At 45.8% G+C, this 19,921-nt stretch overlaps 1 protein-coding gene across 5 annotated transcripts in view; it reads left to right on the forward strand.

The window, feature by feature from the left end:
* Tle1 (transducin-like enhancer of split 1 (E(sp1) homolog, Drosophila)) overlaps positions 1-19,921 on the forward strand; it is a gene marked incomplete at its 5' end in the record, with an annotated part of 91,868 nt that continues 71,947 nt past the window's right edge. For all 5 annotated transcript variants that reach the window (XM_005410111.2, XM_005410112.2, XM_013507549.1 and 2 more), the window contains 4 exon segments: positions 1-506; positions 1,147-1,247; positions 2,669-2,732; positions 2,844-2,888. In XM_005410111.2, the coding sequence (XP_005410168.1) occupies positions 483-506; positions 1,147-1,247; positions 2,669-2,732; positions 2,844-2,888 (234 nt within the window).

Consider the following 19,921-nt stretch of genomic DNA (forward strand, 5'->3'; position numbering starts at 1 on the left):
CGTCGGAGCCGGTGAGCACCCGGCCGAAGATTCAGCCGGCCTCGCGGGAGTTGGCCGGGGTCGCTGCCGGCTTGTTGGCGTGGGGCTCCCGGGGCCGCCGCACCACCTGCCCCTCGTCGGTCGCCTCCTCTTCCGCGCGAGAGCCAGAGCGGAGCGAGCCGCCCGGCCCGTCGGACCCGAGGGGAGCGCACCTGGGCCCCCGCCCCACCTCCGCGCCGGCCGCCGAGGCCCGCGGTGGGAGCGCGCCCGCGTCGCCGCGCACGTTCTCGGGGCGGCCGGGGCGCGATGTGGCCCTGAGGGCGGGAGCCCGCCTCGGCTGGCGCAGGAGCCCGGCGCTGACCCGCCGGTGCGCCCCGCTGAGCGCGCCCCGGCGCCCCGCTCCTGTCCGCTCTCCCGGCTAATTTTTCTCGGCGGGATTAAAGTTGGAGATTGCGCGGAGAATCGAGTTGTCCGGGAACAGAGCCTCGGCCGCCGCCAGAGCGATGTTCCCGCAGAGCCGGCACCCGGTGAGCCGCGGCCAGGCGGGTGGGCGCCTGCTGGGGAGCCCCGTGACCCGGGCCGGGGTGTGCCGAGGCCTCGCTTGCCTTTTTTCTCTACGCCATTCTCTCGACGTCCACACTGGAGGACGTGGGCGCCGGGGAGCTGGCTTTTTTTCCGCGGCCGCCGGGTCCCGGGGCGCTGCTTTTCGTCTCGCGTGTTTGCCGCGCGTTGTGTCCCCTTGGTGGGGCGCGCCCTAAGTGGCTGGTGGCTCTGGGAAAGGAGGAAGTCGGGAGTTTTAGTCCCCGGCCTCTGGGCTCGTTATTGTCCCCGTGGGGAGGCGGTGACGACCCTGAGGCCTGGACCGGCCCGGGCCTCTCCGGCCTCCGCAGACCTCGACCTCGGTCGGGGGACCAGGGTGCTCTGGGTTGGGCGCGGGCCGCCCCGGGGTCTGGGCGCTTCCGGAGCCTCTGGGACCGGGGCGAGGGAAGGTCCACTTTCTTCCTTTTCAAAGTGAAGCGCGAACGAGTTCAGGTTCGTTTGCACCACTTCTAACTTTGTTTTGTGCATGTGCGTCTCCCATCCGTTTCCGTCCCAACCCCGCCGACTTTCTGATGTATCCATCTGCCCGCGTCCGCGTTCCTCTGTGCCCTGCGTTGGTACCCCCAGACGCCGCACCAGGCTGCAGGCCAGCCCTTCAAGTTCACGATCCCCGAGTCCCTGGACCGGATTAAGGAGGAATTTCAGTTCCTGCAGGCGCAGTATCACAGGTGCGTGCCCGGCCGCGCGCGAGTGGTCGCAGGCTTTGGCCCCTGGGCGCCCAGCCCAGCGTCGGCGGCTGTACTTATGCTCGTGTCCAGGCGGTGGCGTGTGTAGTCTCACTTAGGACCTGTCATTCATGGCACCCCCTCTCCTGGCTCTTCCCGGGCCGCCCCTGCTCCTGTCTCCTCCTCCTCCCATTGTTTCCCTTTGGCCCGTTTGCTGCTGTTCCTGGGAGTCCTTTTTCGTGTATTTAGGAGTTGCATGAGAACCGTCAATATTTGCACTTCATTTATTTATTTTGCAACAGGCAGAGCTGAAACATTGGTTCGATCGATCCATGCCTCAGCCCTGGAGTGCGTTTCAGAGGAGCAGAGCCATGTTGAAATGTCTGTTTGCCGTAGTAGAGGATTGGGTCTTCTGAGGCAAAGTCCATTAGGGAAGGCCGGTTGCTTTCAATTGTGCCCGTCGTGGCCGGGAGAAGGTGGAGAGTGGGAAACCTTGCTGCTTTGCCCTCATTTCCGGGGGTTTTGCGGGTTTTGCGGTTGGATAAGGGAGTTGGTCACATTTGTGTTATGTCAGCCTTAGTTTCTTCGTTGAGTGATGCCTCCCATCAGAACATTTATAAATGAAAGCTGTTTGTGAAGTACTCTGTCCATAGTGAATTTCCCAGGGTGGTTTATTTCCCTTGCTCCTGTGAGGTTATGGCTTACTGGAGCAAAGAAATAACTGTAATGACTATTTTTACTTTTGTTGAGCTTGAGAAAAAACACAGATGAGGCTAAGTGGCTTGAGTATGAGTTTTTTTCCTATTTTGTCAGGGGCTCTTTGATTCTTGACCCTTTGTCTACTTGTAGATAGCATCTGCAGAGCTTGAGGCATACTTGCACACACCATGTGTTTACCAAGTGGGGAGAACTTCGACCCACTTCATTGCAGTAGCTGCTTGACATATTTTGGCAAGAATGTAAGAACCAAAGGTTTCGAAAGGGACAGCCAATGTAAAAGTAACTTTACGGATAAGATTTTTCAAATCTAGAGACTGTTTAAACTGGCAGAGGTGGCACCGCCCATGCTGAAGACTGAAGATTGTGCAAGGGCCAGATTTTGGTGCAGTCCACAGAAGCAGCCTTTAATGCAAGGAAGTAGGGGGCAGGTGCCCAGGAGGAGGACTGTTTTGACAGATGTTTCATTGATGGCATCTGGGTAGGTAGACACCTAGAAGAAAAAGATAGCTGAACAGATAACCCGGTTGGTTCCTCCCACTCCCTTTTCCTGTTAAATGCAAGGACAAAGCTTTTGGGTGTTTACCTAGATAGTTTATGGCTTTTCCAAATTGGTCTTTGTTTTTACTTGAAGTGCAAATATGTGAGGCAGATGTTAAAACAAGTGACGTAATGTTTACATTCAGTTGCCTGTTTTGTTTTCATAGTCTTAAACTGGAATGTGAGAAACTGGCAAGTGAAAAGACAGAAATGCAGAGGCACTATGTGATGGTAGGTATCAAAGACTGGACCTTTTTCCTTTTCATATAATATTAGCAAATACATGTTAGCATTACAACAGCGTGAGTTAGTAAAATGCTTGATTCTCTTTTCTCTTCACAGTATTATGAAATGTCATATGGATTAAACATTGAAATGCATAAACAGGTAAGCTTTAGTTAAGTTGAAATGAGAAGTCAGTTCGTATGATTTTGTAAGACTGACTTTGTGCCCTTTGCAGGGTGGAGGGTGGGCATTTGTATGCCCTTTTTCTGCCTTGGATCTCCTCCTGCCTAGTGGTGATGGTATATTCCTTTTCTAGCCTTTAAATGACTAGGTGAGAGGTGGTTTGATAATATAAACTAGGTTGTTTAAAATAGATAGAAACTGAGATTCAGCTTTACTTTTCTACCTCCCTGGATATATTCTCACTGAGGGCATGTTGTAGAGTTGCTGAAGGTTAGAATATTTAGTTAGTGCTGTTTCAGAGTGAAGGGGAAAGGAGGATACTTAGGACTTCCTTTAATCAAGTTAAACAAGGTATATGACAAACTGTGCAGTACTTTTTATGCTTTAAGGTTGCATAAAGTGACACTCAGGATTAGTGGTTTATTAGCAAACATCTTTTTGAAAAGTTTTAGTTGATGCAGGTTTGGAGATGAAAAAAGGATCCTTTTATTGCCACAGCATATGTTGGGAGTTGCTTCATTCCTAGTGGTTTTAAAAGCGTGAAAAGATTAGTGACTGGAAAGCTTTAGCTATGACTATGAGTTTGCAAGTTCCCATAAAATTCACACTTACGGCTACTATAATGGTGTATAAAAAGAGTATTGAGCTGGAACAAGGCACTAAGGACCTCGTAAGAGAAGAAAAGCTAAATGATTGCTCAGCCCAAAGGACCCTCGATTGAGTAGTCATTGTCTGCCAAAGAAAGCATTAATGGCAGGGTGTAAGTATTCTGGAGATATGCTGACATTCACTTTTTCATCAAGACGCTGGTACAATAAGTCTTTCAGAAATCGATTGCCTCTTAAAAAATTATCATCAGATGAAGTTGCACAGTTGGACACATTTCAGAGTGCAACAATACAGTTCTTACTTGATGTATATGTGCTATTTCATCTCAAACCCTTGTTTCATTAAATTAAAGAGCATGGCTGACCGGCTGGGGCACAGTGGAGAAATTGATTAGTTCAGCCTTCAGATCTTCCTCATATTCAAAGACTTTCATTAAGCAAGTGTGTTTCAGAGTTGAATTCTGCTTTTGTAACTCCTCACTCTTTGATTTTTAATTCATCATAGATTTTATAATGTTAAGTTATCATCATGTATATTAGGTCTTTTTTCAGATATGCGTTTGGAAAAAGCTAAGTTCACAGACATTCATTAATAAAATAATTGGGCCTTTTAAAGAGCTGCTGATATTACTTTGATTTGCAGGTTGGTAGTCTTGTTTATATTGGATTTGTGCCTTTGTGTTTGTGTGTTTCAAGGGCTAGTGGCTTATAGAGGCAATTGTAACTTGTTGGTAGTAAATGTCCTAGGCTTAGAAGATCTGCGGCTATGGTCTATGGTCTTCTGAGTTACCTTTGCAAATAAATTTGGCCTAGGCCTGCCACTCTGAAAATTATCCTGGAGGACATGATTTTTTGATAACAAATATTGTGGAAGAGTAAGAGGAGACCCATAAACTTGAAGGATTAACAACCTCATCAGTCTTACAAGGGAATGCCACCTGGGTGTGATGTTGTGTGCTGGGGCTGTTATTGGTGGAGCTAACAGAGATGAGATACATCTGGGTTCCCAGAGATCGCACAGCATAGTGACCTTTCTTTATCATGCGGGAAGAAATAAGATGGGACTGAAGCCCCTATGTTGTAAAAATGGTTTTCTAATGAGTTTCGGTGCTGCACTGGCATTTGTGGGTATATACTGTCTGTCAGTGAGCCTGTGTGCGTTAATAATATGCTGTGTATAATTGGCTGAGTAATTTGAAAAAAGTGAAAAGCTGAGAGATACCATGTTCCTCATGGTAGGGTATTAAGCCCCCTGAAATTTGGTTTATATTGTAAATGCTGACAGACCCTTAACTAGAGTGGTGTGCAGAGTAGTGCTATAATTCAGTTTAAAGTGGTCTTACATTTGAAAAACATCCTTCTGAATGTCACACATTAATAATAAGTTCCGAGGAGGCATTTGGTGCAGCTAGTAATCATAATTCTTATTAAAACTGGTGACGTCTGGCCCCCAGGGTGCAGCCAGGCTCAAATTGATGCTTTTTGCCGCCTGATCACCAGCATGGCCTAAGTGCTCATTATATTGTAGAGAGGGCCTTTGGAGCTCTCATTAGATTTGACAGGAATTCTCTCTAGGGGGAAACTGGGCATTAGCAAGACTCCTGACAGGCTGAAATTATTCCTGCTTTATGGCTTATAACCAAATGCTAGCAAGGCATCATCAGGGGACACAAAAAATTGTCATTTCTGACAACATCTTTGTTACTGAAAAAAAATGCAGTGATGGGGAAACTTTCCACAGAGAGGGAGAGCACACTCTAATGCTGTTAAGATCCATTTCCAGGGGGCCGTGTCCCTTCCCACCTTTCAGCGAGCTTGTCTGGATGGAGGGAGTTTTGCAGAGTTCCCTGTCAAGTCTCACCGCTGACTTTTCTGTCTGGGAGTTGTAGAGTGGCAGCAGTCCAAATCAAGAATGGTATAATTGTGGTTTCCTAACTTGGTGAGGTGCCCCGCAGTCCTGTTTATGTTGTGTCAACACTTCCGGATAGGCCTTGCCCTTGCTGTCTCCACTCTCATTTGTGGTTGATTACTGAAAAGGCAGAGGAACTGGAAGGATAGGTGCCTCGGTGTTTTATTATAGCCTAAGACAATTTCCCTCCTCTAGGCTTTTTAATAGATCCCTGCCTGTCCATCTCTGTCCATGTAGATGGTAAACTTCAGCTCTTTCAAAGCAACAGGGAGGCAGCAACTTCTCTTGAAAAAGGGAAGCGGTTCTCTGATCTTAGCTGAAGTGAGCTGCTGTGAGTTTGGTTGTTTCCAGGACTGTGCCCCATCCTGTGTGGCAGCCAGATCTTTACATTTCTTTTATGTGCTCTGGCTTGGTATTCTCTCATCGGATATTTTTGGGAACATGGCTTGTTACAAATGTGTACATGAGACTACATGTCCTGCTTGTGTATCTGTGCTGTGTGCTGGTAGAGCCAGGCTGTAAGTTGTCATAGGTGGCTTCAGTTTTATAGTTTTCAGTAGCAGTTCCTTCCCCCACCGCCTCCATGGGCACCTGGCAAAGTGGCTTGGATAGGGAACTGCCTGGCCAACAGCTGTGGGCATGCTCTCAGAGCCTAGCGCCTGTGGGAGCTGTGAATGGGTAGAGGGCCTAGGTCATCAGCACTGCTTACTGGCTTGCTAGAGTCTCCCTCTCCCTGGCCCTGTTTCTCTGTGCCACTCAGCTGAGCCAGAGGCCCCCAACTTGAGCTGGTAGACTCCACGACTAACGAGACACATCAGGGCTAGGCACATGTTCACCAAGTTAGGAAAACTGGTGCTGGATTTCTGTGATGTGAGATGTGGGGGTTTGCAAGCCAAGGGTACCTAAAAAGTTGCATTCCACTGAGTAATGCAGTGCTCAGGTTAAAATATGCTTTGAGAACAAAAGAAACATGTTAGTAATCCTGTAGAGACTGTGGTGGCATGTGTGGCATCCCTCTGCCTGTGTTCTGTTGGAGAGTGGGCGGGTGACCTGGAACTGCGCAAGGTGGTGATGAATTTAGAGATCATTAAAGAACTTACTCTGCAAGGAAGAAGAAGATGACCATTCTGCAGTACTACGTTTGGGTGTGTAAGAAGAAAAGGTTGAACATTTCCAAGCACCATTTTATTTCAGCACACGCGATGTCTCAGATACAAAGATCGGAGCTGGCTAGGGATGTAGTTCAGTGGTGGGGAGCTGACTCAGCAGGTTCAAGGCACTGTGGTAGAGCCAGGCATTGCTTTCACAGTTTTGATGTGTGCTTTAATATTTCTCTTAGAAAAATAAATTGTCCAGGTGTGGTGACACGCCTGTAATCCAGCCTGTGGGAGGCTGAAGGAGGAGGGTTTCTAGTTTGAGACCAGTCTGGGCTACATATTGGGGGTGGGGCAGGGTTATTTAGTGGGATTTTTCAAAAGATGAAATTATCAGGGATTGTCCCAAGGGTTAATTCCTTACATGTGACATTTACCATGTGTTTTACCTCTCTTCCTTTTTTGTAAATGTGTACATTTTTGTCTGCATTTCTCACTTTGAGGTTTTTTTATTTTTTCGCTTTGGTTGGTGAGGATCAGACCCCAGGACCACAAACACCAACCACAAGGTCGGCTGAGCCATGATGCTTTCTGCCCGTGGTTTTTTGTTTTTTGGATTTTGTTTTTCCCTAAATCCGAATCTTAGACGTGGACGTGACTAGCAGGAATATCGGCACTTAAGAGTCCTGCTCTGCCTGGTGTGGATCACCTTGTCATACAAAGAGGGTGGCTGTCGTCGTGACTGGAGTGGTCCCTGCCTTCACTTTCATTAACTAGGCCTGTCCTTCACAAGCACAGTTTACAGAGATAAAGCTCCGATGTATTGAAAGCCCAGATGCCACTGCAGCCTGTAAGGCGTGAGATAGACTGTGTCTTGGTGTCACCAGGCAGGGTTGATTTCTGGCTGCTGAGCCACCCTCTCCAGCCCTTCAGCACTTGGCCATGGCTGCTTTCTGTCCAGGCCCTTAGTGGGGCCTTGGACATGGAAGGCATCAGAAATTCAGTAGTCGTAATGTTTTAAAAATTCAAATTAATGCCCTCAAATCCACACAGGCCTAAGTACCATTTTCTCCAGGGACATGGCCCACCTGGCTTGGGAGGATTATGGCAAGGCTGGGCAGTGTAGGGCCACGTACATCTGAGAGCCCTCCACTCCCTTGACAGTACTGGGGGCACTGTGACCTGCAAGACCTGCCTTGGCTCCTTTGAGGTCACTCAACTACAGACCGGGCATGTCATGAACATGTGTTTGGCCTCAGTTTTCCTCTCAGGGCAGCAGTCATCCTGAACCACCCCCAGACCCAAAGCAGCACCTTGTATGTGTGATTTGAGGCAAGTCCTTCGTCGTAGGCATACGATGTTCTTCCAGAGAGTGTTTATGAAGAAACAGAAAGAAAAAAAGTTTTTGTAAATTTTTGAATAAATCATCTTGAGTGGTAGTTAAACTAAAGATACATTCAGTTACTGCCTCATGGAATCATTTTACATTTCCATAGAGCCAAATTTTTTGTGCTCTTTTATTCTTAAACCTTCTTTGGTCTCAAGAATGGATTACATAGGAAACCAAGAAACTTGGCTCTTTACTAGACATTGAGTGAACTGACCGCACCAACCCCTTGCTTTTCCCTTGCCTCAGATTTTTTTCTTTTCTTTTTCTTTTTTTACTTACGTTTGGTTTTTTGAGACAGGGTCTTGCTCTGTAATTCAGGCTGGCCTTGAACTCACTGTGTAGCCCAGACTGGCCTTGAACTGAGAGCAGTCTACCTGCCTCAGCCTCTCAAATGCTGGGATTACAGTTCTACCATGCCCAGCTAGATTTTTTCTTTTTAATCGCAGTTCTTACAACTATAGGTACTAACCTTTAATGTAGGATATTTGGTATAGTGCTTTAAAAAGAAATTTTAGAGCTAGGTGTGATGGTGCATGATTGCAATCCCAGCCCTTGGGAGGCTGATGGAGGAGAATTTTGAGTTCAGGGCCAGTCTAGGTTATGTAGCAAATCCCTGACCCAAGCCCCACAAATGTTAGCCACCTGTTTTTGTCATTTGGCTTCTTTGACAGAATGGGCATTTATAGCTGCAAAACAACTCTCCTTAACTGTGTGGGAGAGTTCTGTATAATAAGCATCCCATGGTAATGTGTTCTGTGACGTGCACATTTGCCGGGTTGGGGCTGGAGCCCAGGGCTTTGTGTGTGCCTGGCAAGGGATTTCCACTGAGCTACATTCCAGCCCTACTTTTTTTTTTTTTTTCAGTTAATAGTCTTGTTATGTAGTGCAGGCTGGCCACAGACTTGCTGTATATCCCAAGTGGCCTCACACTCATGATCCTCCTGCCTCAGCCTCCTGAGTACTGAGATTACAGATACGCATAATTATACTCAACTACCAACTTGATGTTTTTAACTGAAGTGAAGTGTGTGTGCGTTGGTAGGTAGGTCGGTGTGGGTATAGGTAAGGGAGAGACTCTAACTTCCTTTGAGCCATGTTTTGATGTGAAAATGAAATAAATTTGCACTGAAATTTTAACATAATTAGGGTATTCATGTGTTGCTCTGCACTTGATGTAACAAAAAATGATTGGTAAAATTGTCCTCAGAGATATGTTTTAACAGTTGTTCAACTTTGTAGACAACTCAGTCTCCATGTTTTTTGAAGTGATGGTCCATGGCTTTACAAATAACCTGTGCTTTAGCACTATTATATATTTCGTTATTTAACATTTAAATTTTTAAATTTAAGTTGCTGTTTCATTCTGCTTACCTGCTTTTGAATCGTACAGAACAGTAAGCTTGGGCACAATGGTTTACTCCCCTGCTCAAGTTCTTTTTTTTTGGTCTTTTTTTGAGACAGTGTCTCACTATGCAGTTCAGGCTGACCTTGAGCTCACTTTGTAGCCCAGGCTGGCCTCGTACTTGCTATGATCCTCCTGCCTCAGCCTCCTGAGTGCTGGGATTACAGGGGTGCACCACCATGCCCGGCTCCCTGCTCAAGTTCTTGCACTGAGCATAGAGTACAATTTCCTTACTTTTTTTTTGCAGATTGTATACTGCTTTGGTTTTTTTTTTCTCCCAGTGCTGGGGATCCATCTGAGGATCTCAGGCATGCTAGCCTGCACACTACACTGAGGTACATTCCCTAGTCCTACGTTGTCATTTTTCAACCACAAAACATGGTCATTTTTGGTATAAAGAAAAAACTGGCAGGAAAAAAATTCTGAAATTTCTGTTAGTTGAGTGAACTTTTTCGTCTTCAAAATGAGACAACTGTGGTGTTGTGGCTGTGCCGTGGGGGCCCTTGGGAAGGGAGTTTCGTCCCTGAGATCTGTTCCCAGTGTACTGATAGATATTTGTTGTCCATTAGATGAGATGGAACTAGTCTTCGAGAAAGTAGGTGCATTTCAGCTTGCATACCCATTATACAACTTGCTAAAATTGCAGCAATACTGGCACAATTAGACTTGAGCTTGGTATTAGCAACACTACTCATGCATCTGGGTTCTTTGTTTGTTTGTTTTTTGCTTTTGTTTTTCCTTCTGGGACCGGGAATTGAGCTCACGGCCTTGCGCTTGCCAGGCAGGCGCTGTGCCGCTGAGCTAAATCCCCAGCCCTGCATCTGGGTTCTTAGTCTGTGTACACAACCTATCAGAAAGATGTTTGCACAAACATCACTGGAGTTACAGTTCACTTACTTGTAAGTTATATATGTGTACTGCTGTTTTTGTACTTTGTTTATAATGATTTTTTGGTGTGGTGGTACTGGGGATTGAACCCAGGGCTTTCATACTAAGCTACATCCCTAGCCCTTTTATTTTTTTATTTTGCAACAAGGTCTCTCTAAGTTGCCCAGGGAGAGTTGAACTTGGGGCCCTCCTACTTCCACCTCCCAGTTGCTGGGATTAGAGGCTTGTGCCGCTGGGCCCCTCTGAGCCCTCTAAGTGCGGTGTTACAGTTAAGTGCATGTATCTTCGTCACCCTGGGCTCGCTGTGTGTGTACCAGTCTGTGATCTTTTGGCAATTTGGTGACGCTGACCTTGAAGAGGCGCCCCGTTAGGTGGGCTGCACACTACCGTCAGGGCTGTTGGGGCTTGGCCTCTTCCCTGTGGTGTCTGTCCCCAGAGCTCTTTCCCCTCCATTCTTCCTAGGCAGCCCGCTTTCTCTTCCCTGTAGTCCCTTGAACCACATGGGCTCCTTGCAGAATTTCCTCTATAGAAACACCCAGTTCTTTGTTGCAGTCTGTGTTCCTTAGCCTTCCTCAAGGCCAAGTTCAAATATACCAGCTTTTGCCTCCAGAGTTTCAGTGAATAGGCCGGCGGGCTGTCCACAGTTTGCTGTGTTGTCACGGGTCTGTTTGCAGGACTCCAGCTAGGTGGCATGCTGCTGGGCTGCAAGTGTGAGATGAGGTTTGTCCTCGCCATGAGCTGCAGTGTAGGTGCTGAATGTGCTGCTCCTGGGCAGTAGTAGCTGTATCTGTGTTGAGTACTGAACTTTCAAAAGTCAGGGAAAAGCCACTTTGCCAACAAACAGTTGTACACATTTTTACACAAAACTATGGAAGATAGCTCTGCCCAGCAGTTTGGTTTGTATACATTTCAAGATCCTTCAACAAAACTATGGAGCCCAGGTTAAAAACTTGAGTCAAGAATACCAAAAAAGGGACCAGGGATATAGCTCAGTGACACGTGTGCCTGCCTGGCAACCACAAGGTCCTGAGTTCTATTCCCGGTACCCGCCCCCCCCCCACAAAAAAAGAATACCAAGATGGTTCCTTGTGCTGAGATTAGAAGTGGAGTCTGTTCAGTTCAGTTCTGATAGTCTCATCTAACCCCTTCTTGCCCTATTCTTTTTCTTTTGGAAAAGTGATTTGCAGGCAGGCTATACACAGGCTTCTTAATGAGGAGTTTAATTACAGTAATACCTTTGGATTTGCACTGACGGTAGAGAGAGCAGTCAGATGTGCATGGGGCTGAGGCATGGGTTTCAGGTACCCTAAGCCTCCTGCTTACTGCTTAAGGACGAAAACAGCTGCTAACAGAGTTGTGGATAAATTGTATTACAAGCTTCTCTTGAGGCATTAAACATGACATAATCACCGGTTTTCTTAATAATGGTTATAACCATTGATGATTGAGTTAAATTCTTTAACACCCTTTCTCCACCCGCCTTCTTGATTTTGTGTGTGTGTGTGTGTGTGTGTGTGTGTGTGTGTGTGTTCCTTGGGAATGTACCCAGGGTCTTTACACTGAGCTGCATCCCCAGCCCTTTTTATTATTTTGAGACCAGGTCTAGCTGAGTTGCCCAGGCTGGGTTCAAACTCATGATTCACCTGCCTTAGCCTCCCAAGTGCTGGGATGATATCATATTCACTCTCCAAAACATTTTATTATGAAAGTTTCAAATTTGAAGAGAATGGGAGTGGGAGATACAGTGAACCTCACAGCCCCCCCTGTGTTACTCCTATGCATTACATATCTTACCTGGGACCCCTCTCCCCCACCCTGGGGAATTTGGAAGGACTCAGTGGAGGACCAGACTTTCTTGCCTGAGCTCAGTTTAGACTATATGAAGAATCGTTTTTCCCATGTATTTTAAGAATTCCAGCGTACAGTTTTCATAGTGCTTTTCCACTAGACCTGCCCCTTGTGTTTTTGGCATGATTGTATTGGGTGACCCACCGTTAATGTCATCTAAAAACAGATCTTTGCTTAGATCGAAAAGCCAGCTCCCCTTACAAGCCCGCCTGTACCCCTTTTGATGCTTTCATCAGCTTTAACTCTAACACACCTTTAAGTGCTGATCAGCGTGCGTGCCAGGGGAAAAGGCCGTAGTGTGGACAGGCAGGAAACTGGGAAATAAGTTTGCTAAAAAGAGTCTGATTTTGAACTTTATGAGTATAGAAACTATCCTGGCGGAGAATTTCACTTGTGGGTGGTACAGGCAGAAGTGGAGACAGCAAAAGCTTGGGTCCCAGGAAGTGCCCCTGGCCTTGGGCTGTGTCCTCCGGCGCCCCACCCCCAGGAGCACAGCCTTTGTCCCCGCTCTGCGCCCTCTGGTCAGCACTGCTCCCAGTGCAGGGGACAGCAGTGTATTGACGTGCTCAGACACAATGGAAGACTGCCTCAGGAGGCGAGCCGGTGGGATTTGCAGTAAATATATTATGGAACACAAGTGACTTGCCGATACTGCTTGTTTAGCAGTTTGCAAGGGCAATGGCAGTATGGATTTTTGAATTAGAAGGGAAGGGCTGTTCTTTCTCTATGCGGGAACATCTAGTTGATGTCTGGGGAGAAAATTGATTTAAAGAACAAAGTGCAGCTGCTTTTATTTATGCCATTTGAAAGGTTTCCATGGATTAGTGAGTGAAAATAAAAAAGTTGCTTTGGGTTATGGAAAGGAGTCTTAGCAGTGATCTGCATCTTTCTGGGATGGAGACAACATGGGATGGGCCGCCTGGGATGGGAAGGCACCTGTCCCCGTGCAGCTTGTGGCCACAGGTGCCCACGCAGCCCCACACGTGGTCTTTCCCAGCCTTGCTCTCTTATTAGAGGAAGCTCTTTTGGGACATTTGAGAGTGAGTAGTCATGACCTCATCCCCAGGGCTCCTGGGAATTGTTCTGTGGCAACCTCCTGTCGGCCCTCCAGTCTCCCTCTCTGTGAGTGTTAATTATTCTAAGGTAAAGAAAACAGGTGAGTAGGGCTTGTGGGTGACCATGGTGCCTCAGGAGAGTTACTGGGATGGGGTTAGTTACTGGGGTAGGTTCCCGGCACAGGGCAGAGAGCTGTTACTGAAATCTGTTATTGGAATCCACTTGCAGCCCCTGTAGAACTCCACTCCTGGTTTATTTAAACTTGTAGGGTTTGCTTTATTTATACTTCATCTTGTTTTTCCAAGCCTAGCTTCTTCTCTACATCGGAATTAGTTCATTTTTCATTTTTCTCCCCTCAGTTATAAAGATCAAACATTTATTTTTAGGCTCAAAAGGAAAGCTAAACATTCTTTTTCCTTTGAAAAATACAGCCCCTGTTGGCAATCTCTGTTGTCCAAAGAGTCCAGAAGAATTAAAATATCTTACTCTGGCCAAACAGCAAAATGTACCCTTGGAAGGTGACGACTTTTGGTAATTAATGTAAATACCAGGGAGAGCAAAGTGCAGTTGGAAGTTTTTTTCCTTGAAGGGGATGGATGAGCAACAGAGAGTATTTGCTTCATTTTCTTGAAGTGAGTTTGGCAGAATAAAGGTTAGGAGGTGTTTCAGAATGTTTTTAGTGTAACCTGGAAAACTAACTCTTCATTTGAAAAATTTATCTTCCTGTACATGAGTGGCATTGTGTGTGGAATTGCAAAGTCAAGCGTTGAAGAAGAAATCTCAAACCTTCATGAGGCCTACATGGTGTATGTAGTTGTGTGTTTGTTGTGAAATCTGTGAAGCACTGTGCAAAGGTTTGGATAGAGTAATTGTGTTAATCATTCTCCATCCCCTCCTTGGGCCTGAGATTTGTTGATTGTCACATTCACAGCTGTGGCTTATATGCTAATATTTGGAGAAGCAAAACCAACAGTGAAATAAACCCTCACCAGGGGCAAAAGCAGAACCATTGAGGTTGGATGTCCTGGAGGTCTAGCTTTTGACTCATGTTGCCAGGCAGAAACTATCTCTTGTGTGATTTTGTAGTAAGTGTTTGGGATGGAGGATGCAGCTCAGTCAAGTTGCAACCCAGTTCACATTCAATACCTGCTCTTCTTTGGAGTTTAAGAGCTCAGCCACCTGCTAGTGCGCTGTGCTGAGAAGCTGCCTGATAAAGTTTCTCTTGAGCTGGGGAAGCAGCCCAAACATCTCCAGTGTCTGCAGGCGAAGCACCGTTGTTGACAGGGCCCTGGGCCTGCCAGCTGGCTGGGTGCTGGAACCATTTCTGTGTGTAGGAGGCTAGCTCTGTCACAGTGCCTGGGCGGTGAGCCCCTGTGAGCCATGTCTTTTCATAGCTCCTGAGACGCCTGCAGTCGATCACTGAAACAAATCCAGCTTCTGCACTTTTTAGCTGACCAAAGGCCAAAGTCATACCACTCACCTAAGAGTGGAACTGCTGAACTTAGAGGCTTATAAGAAATGTGTGTTTTGGAATTGACTACTCGGGATGCTTGACATCATTGAGTTAGTTAAGTGAAGCTCAAAGAGGTATTGAATTTTGACTGTGGATTTCTAAGGGTACGAAGTTTTGAACTGGCTGTTTAATTGGTATTTATTCTCATTTCTTAACTGAGTTATTAAGTATGACTTACCAAAAGATCCTCAAGCAGGTCAGTGCCAGTACATTTTGGTAATCTGTGTAGCCAGTATTTTGGTCATTATTTCATCACAAGGTCAAATATTTCTAAAAATCAAATTTTTAAAAAACGATCCATTTTTTTTCTGTTATTTTCTGGGCTCACTCTTTTTTTTTTTTTTTTTTGGTTTTTCTCCGGTACCGGGAACCGAACTCACGACCTTGCGCTTGCCAGGCAGGCGCTTTTGCCGCTGAGCTAAATTCCCAGCCCCTGGGCTCACTCTTGTTTCCCTTAGAGTGCTGAAATTGTGCCAGGTTGTTAGGGAATGAGTGTTAGTTGTTGCTTCTCAAATGAAAGCAGTGTAAGAGAGGGGCCTTTTGAGTAGACTTTGCACTGGGAGAATATTGGTATTGACACTATCTGTACGTGGAGTATAGTTGGAAGACGGGATTCTACTGTTTGTCGCATGATGGTTAATATGGCTGTAAAGGGGAGATGAATGTGGCTACTTTTCCAAGTCTATTACTCAGGAGGACTGTAAATTTGATTGGTTGTTACAATTCTAGCAGAATCATTCGATTTGAGAGCAATAGAAAGATAAGATATCCAATTACTCAAATGATTTGCAGGGTTAGCCAACGTTGTCATGGAGACACGAATTGGAACAAATTAAATTTTAAGCAATAAAATAATCTTAAAGCCCGTCTGGGAACAAGAAAATTTGGCAGTGGCACTTACCTGAATTGAATCTTAGCTTGACACGGTGTTGTTTGACATTGATGTACTGAGAAGACCTAAACTTACATATGGCACAACATTATCTTTAAAAAGTAGCTCAACCAGACTGGTGAAGTGGAATATTGGTATAAAGTCAAGGAATATGAACATTTATTTCATGGCTTAAATGATAATTGGGCCCTGTGTTCCCAATATTTTGTGTTTAAGGCTTGAAATACCTTAATAATGAAGAAGCAGCTTTAATTGGACATTTGGAAAAAAAAAGATTTAGCAGCAACATGCAGTTTTCAGAGCTGCCATCCCCCTTGTGTGTGTATTAGCAGATGTAACAGCAATCCTGTGGATGTCTTTGGGTGGTGGTGGAGGTGTAAGTATGCATATATTTGCATGTACAAGGAAGAGTTTTGGCACATGCCCTTGCACTGCAGGCAATTTCTCTATATTAGTTAAAATTTCTATTTCACAGTGCTGCTTGCAGACTGGAAAATTGCATCCCAAACTTCAGTCAATGACCTAAAACCTGAATATGTATGGGTCTTGACTCTTACAAGGTTATTTCCCCCTTTTAATATATTGTTTAACTGGTCCTGGCTTGGGACTCGGGTTTGAAAACAGCCGAGTGGCCCAGAAGGAGGGAGGGCTTTTTATCCACGTGTCTGTTAGACAGATGGAGATGAAAATTGGTCTGAGGTCAAGCCATTTGCAGTGTTCTCACAGCCTTCGATTTTCCTCTCATCCTCAGCACAGATCATCTCAAATGATTCAGTAATGACCAAAAGTGCAACATTGACCTTTATTCCCTGGTGGATTACTGTGTTTCACAGTCCAAATGGCAGGAAGTCTATTCTGCTCTTCCAGAAGGAGCACAGAATTATTGAGCCAGCCTCGCCCTGTGGGAACCACACAAGTGCAGACCAGTGTAACAGAATATGTGGGTTAAATTTGGTTTCTGGTGCTCTGGGAAACGAGAATTGACATGTCCTGGAACCCACATAATTAATGGAAGAATATCCTGAATGTTTTCTAAAAACACACAGGAGCACATAAATTGATTTGTCCACTTGTAAAATAACCTGTGTGGAAACTTAGGGTGGCCCCTGGTTTATAAATTGTTCTCACTTCCATTACCCTCCTTGATTTCCCCTTTTTAATTCAGTGCTTTTTCAGTACATAAAGACAACATTGTAACAGTGTAATTTTGAGATTATAAATTAACATGACGAGGCATAAGGAGGCTTGGGCCTTTTCTTTGGTATAGTTTTAATTATGTATATATTTGGTTAGTTTGTGTGACTAGGAATAGAATTTTTTCATACAACACACTTTTTTGGGGGAGGGAGGTAGTTTCCAGTACCGGGAATCGAACTCATGACCTTGTGCTTGCCAGGCAGGCACTGTGCCGCTGAGCTAAATCCCCAGCCCCCAACACACTTTTTATCCCCCTGAAAGTACGTTGTTATCTTGGAAGAATGGTGATTATTGTTATTATTAATACTGTTTTGGCTTGGAGTTTTCTGCAAATTATGATGCAGTGATGGAGATATTAATCCATTATAATAAGAGATTAATATCTCCATCACTGCATCATGATGGAGGAATAACATTTTAAACACATAGTTTTTTTGTGTTTAAAATATTATTCCTGTTGCCCCACATGCGTAACTGAGTCAATAATAAGTGAGTCTATACACTGTAAAGTCTGTCATCAAGGATATCCTTTCCTACCATTTCTGAATGCTTAAAATAACCTTTCCCAAGGGTTTTACTTTGAAATTTTCAGCTAGCATCCCAGATTTCATTTTAATCATGATCTAAAGTGCTTTTGAGAGAGTGAGCTTCTTCTTAACTGTTGCCTGACTGTTACTAAGTTCTTTTTCTGTCTCGGTGGCTTCCGCCATTCCCACCCCCAGTTTCCAGACACCACAGAACTGCACACAAACTATGGCAGACACTGGTACCATTTTTGAAATACAGCCCCATTCCTCACCAGTCCTTCTGCTGGCTACCCTGACAGTCCATTGCTAGTCCCTTGGCATGTGATTGGATGGAAAAGAGAATTCCTCCTCCCACCTGGGGAGACTAGGAACCTTATCTTTCCAGAGGATCACCTCTGGCTGACAGCGCAGCCTGTGGGCAGTGAGACTACCTGTGGGCTCAGGGGTTGGGGGCTTCTCAGCTGAAATCTCAGCACAGAGTTTGGGGGCTCTGGGGATGACTGCTTTGGGACCTGACCCGCACACACACTGTCTTGCCCCCGTGCCACGTAGTGTTGTTGGCTAGGTCTCCCTGTGGAGCAGCTGCTTTCCCTGAGAAGGAAAAGTAGTGACAGCTACCATTTTTGTGCATGGGTCATGCAGTCATTGCTTGCTTATAAAATTAGGGCCACTGGGTCACAGTCATCTTGTGGAAACAGGTCCTCTGTACCATCTGGATCGGTGGAAGATTTCAAGGGGTTATGGATACATGCACACTGCTTCTCCAGGGCTTTACAAACACGACGTGGGGCAGCAGCCCTGATGGAGGAGTGCATGTGGCCAGATACCTGGTGCCTGCTTGGATGAAAACTACGGAACTAGTGGGCATGTGCTGGGCAGTACCAACCACACACAGGTTGCCCGGCCTGAGAGCTGCTTCGGTGAAAAGGGAGAGTTTTATCTCTTACTGCAAGGACAACACAGTTAAAGATTTTGTGGAAAAGCCTTAAACCCAGTGTTCAGCCTTAACTTGATTTTTGCATTTTTCCTATTCAGTCTTTGCCTATTTTCCTTTCACAGTTGAAGTTTTAAGCTTCATCCAGTGATAATGTGGTGGCTTTTCCTCCCACTAATCCTGCTATTATAGCATGGTGTTACCTCCTTCTTCTGTGCTCCCTAATGACTAGGATCTGGGAGGGAGGTGAAGGTGTGGGCTTGCCTTGGGTGTGTCAGGGAGAGGCTGCTCTTTGCAGCTGAGAACAATAGGGATGACTTCATAGTCCTGTTCTCCGATTTGCCTACAGGGTGTGTCTTGGAAACCTGGTGCTACCGGAGAGTATATTTTCCTTCAAAGCTACCAAAAGCCCTTTTACCTCCTAGGACAAGTCAGTACCGTTTCCTGTGAACAGGCCCCTCTGAACTCCATAACAGGGGTTTCTGAATAATGGAAATGTGCTAGTTGGGAACTGAAACAGCTGCGATGCTTTTGTCAAAGATGCATCTTTACCAAAATGACAAAGCCCAAATGCTCTGCTTGGCAACAGTTGGGTCAAAACATTTAAGTCATTAATTAGAAGGAATTGAAGAGGGAAAGATTACACAAATACACAGCATTGCAGACTCAACTCATCCTGGAAAACGCAACTGAATTCTTTGGGGAAAAAAAATGAGGCCAGCCCTCAAGTGGGGCCTGGCAAGCTTGTCATTTGCAAATAAATCAAAAGACCATCATTGCAGGAAGGGAAACCAATGAATAGAGTTGCTTTGTGGTCCTTTGATGGGCCCCACACTCAAGCCTACTATTAAAAATGAATGCGTTCAAGAGGCTCTGCATTAAGAACATAAACAATTAAGGGCACTTGAGTTGCTCTGCTGAGAGCTGCTGCTGAGATAGAAGAGCTTTCTCTAGAGATGAAGGCCCCTGCAACCTGCCTCCGGAGCCGGAGAATGGAAGCAATTAGTGTTGCTGTCTCTGCCAGGCTCAGTACGCCCCCTCTTCTTTTAACCCCTCCTGGTTTTCAGAGAAGCAGAAGTGTGAAAGATGAGCAGTGAAGGGTAGATAGGTGTCTGGGCCCAGCTGGAAAGGACTCAGATTTAGAATGCTGTTGGAGCTGCCAAATGAGCGAGAGCTGGAACATCAGAGTTGCTCCTGCCAATAATTGGTGACTTATGTTCTGATTGGTTGCTACTAAAAGGTTTCTGTCATCTGGTGCTCTTTGTTCTGTTATAGTCATGGGTTTTGGGGAGGGCGAGATTACATTGCCATGGGGGGAATAATTTAAATGAATATTGTTTGAAGTTTCCTTAGTGGGCAAATTTGTTCCTCTATGTTCTTTGCCTTGGTCTTGTTCTGCAAAAGTATGTGGAGAAGGTGGCCCTTGTGTTGTGGCAGGGCTTTGGGGAGAGGAAAGGCAGATCTGTACACTACCTTGTTCCAAGTTACACAAGTTATTTTAACCTTTAGTCCCCTGTCACAGGGGACATGGTGTCCTGTAGATTGGAGAAATGTCAGAAGGCCTGGCGGGAGCCAAGAAGCCAGATGCTGCTGCTGTAGTGTGAGGTTAGTAGATGGAAGTGGTTCCAGCAGTGGAAGGATCACCTGGGAGCTCGTGAAAAGCAGAAGTGCAGATTCCCAGGCTCGTCGCTCCTCAATCTAAGCTCAGGGCTGAGGCTCTAATGAGCCCTTCAGGTGACCCTGATGTGCACACA

This window comes from Chinchilla lanigera, unplaced genomic scaffold (assembly GCF_000276665.1).
Source record: "Chinchilla lanigera isolate Chin_1 unplaced genomic scaffold, ChiLan1.0 scaffold00129, whole genome shotgun sequence".
In the NCBI taxonomy this organism is placed as follows: Eukaryota; Metazoa; Chordata; class Mammalia; order Rodentia; family Chinchillidae; genus Chinchilla; species Chinchilla lanigera.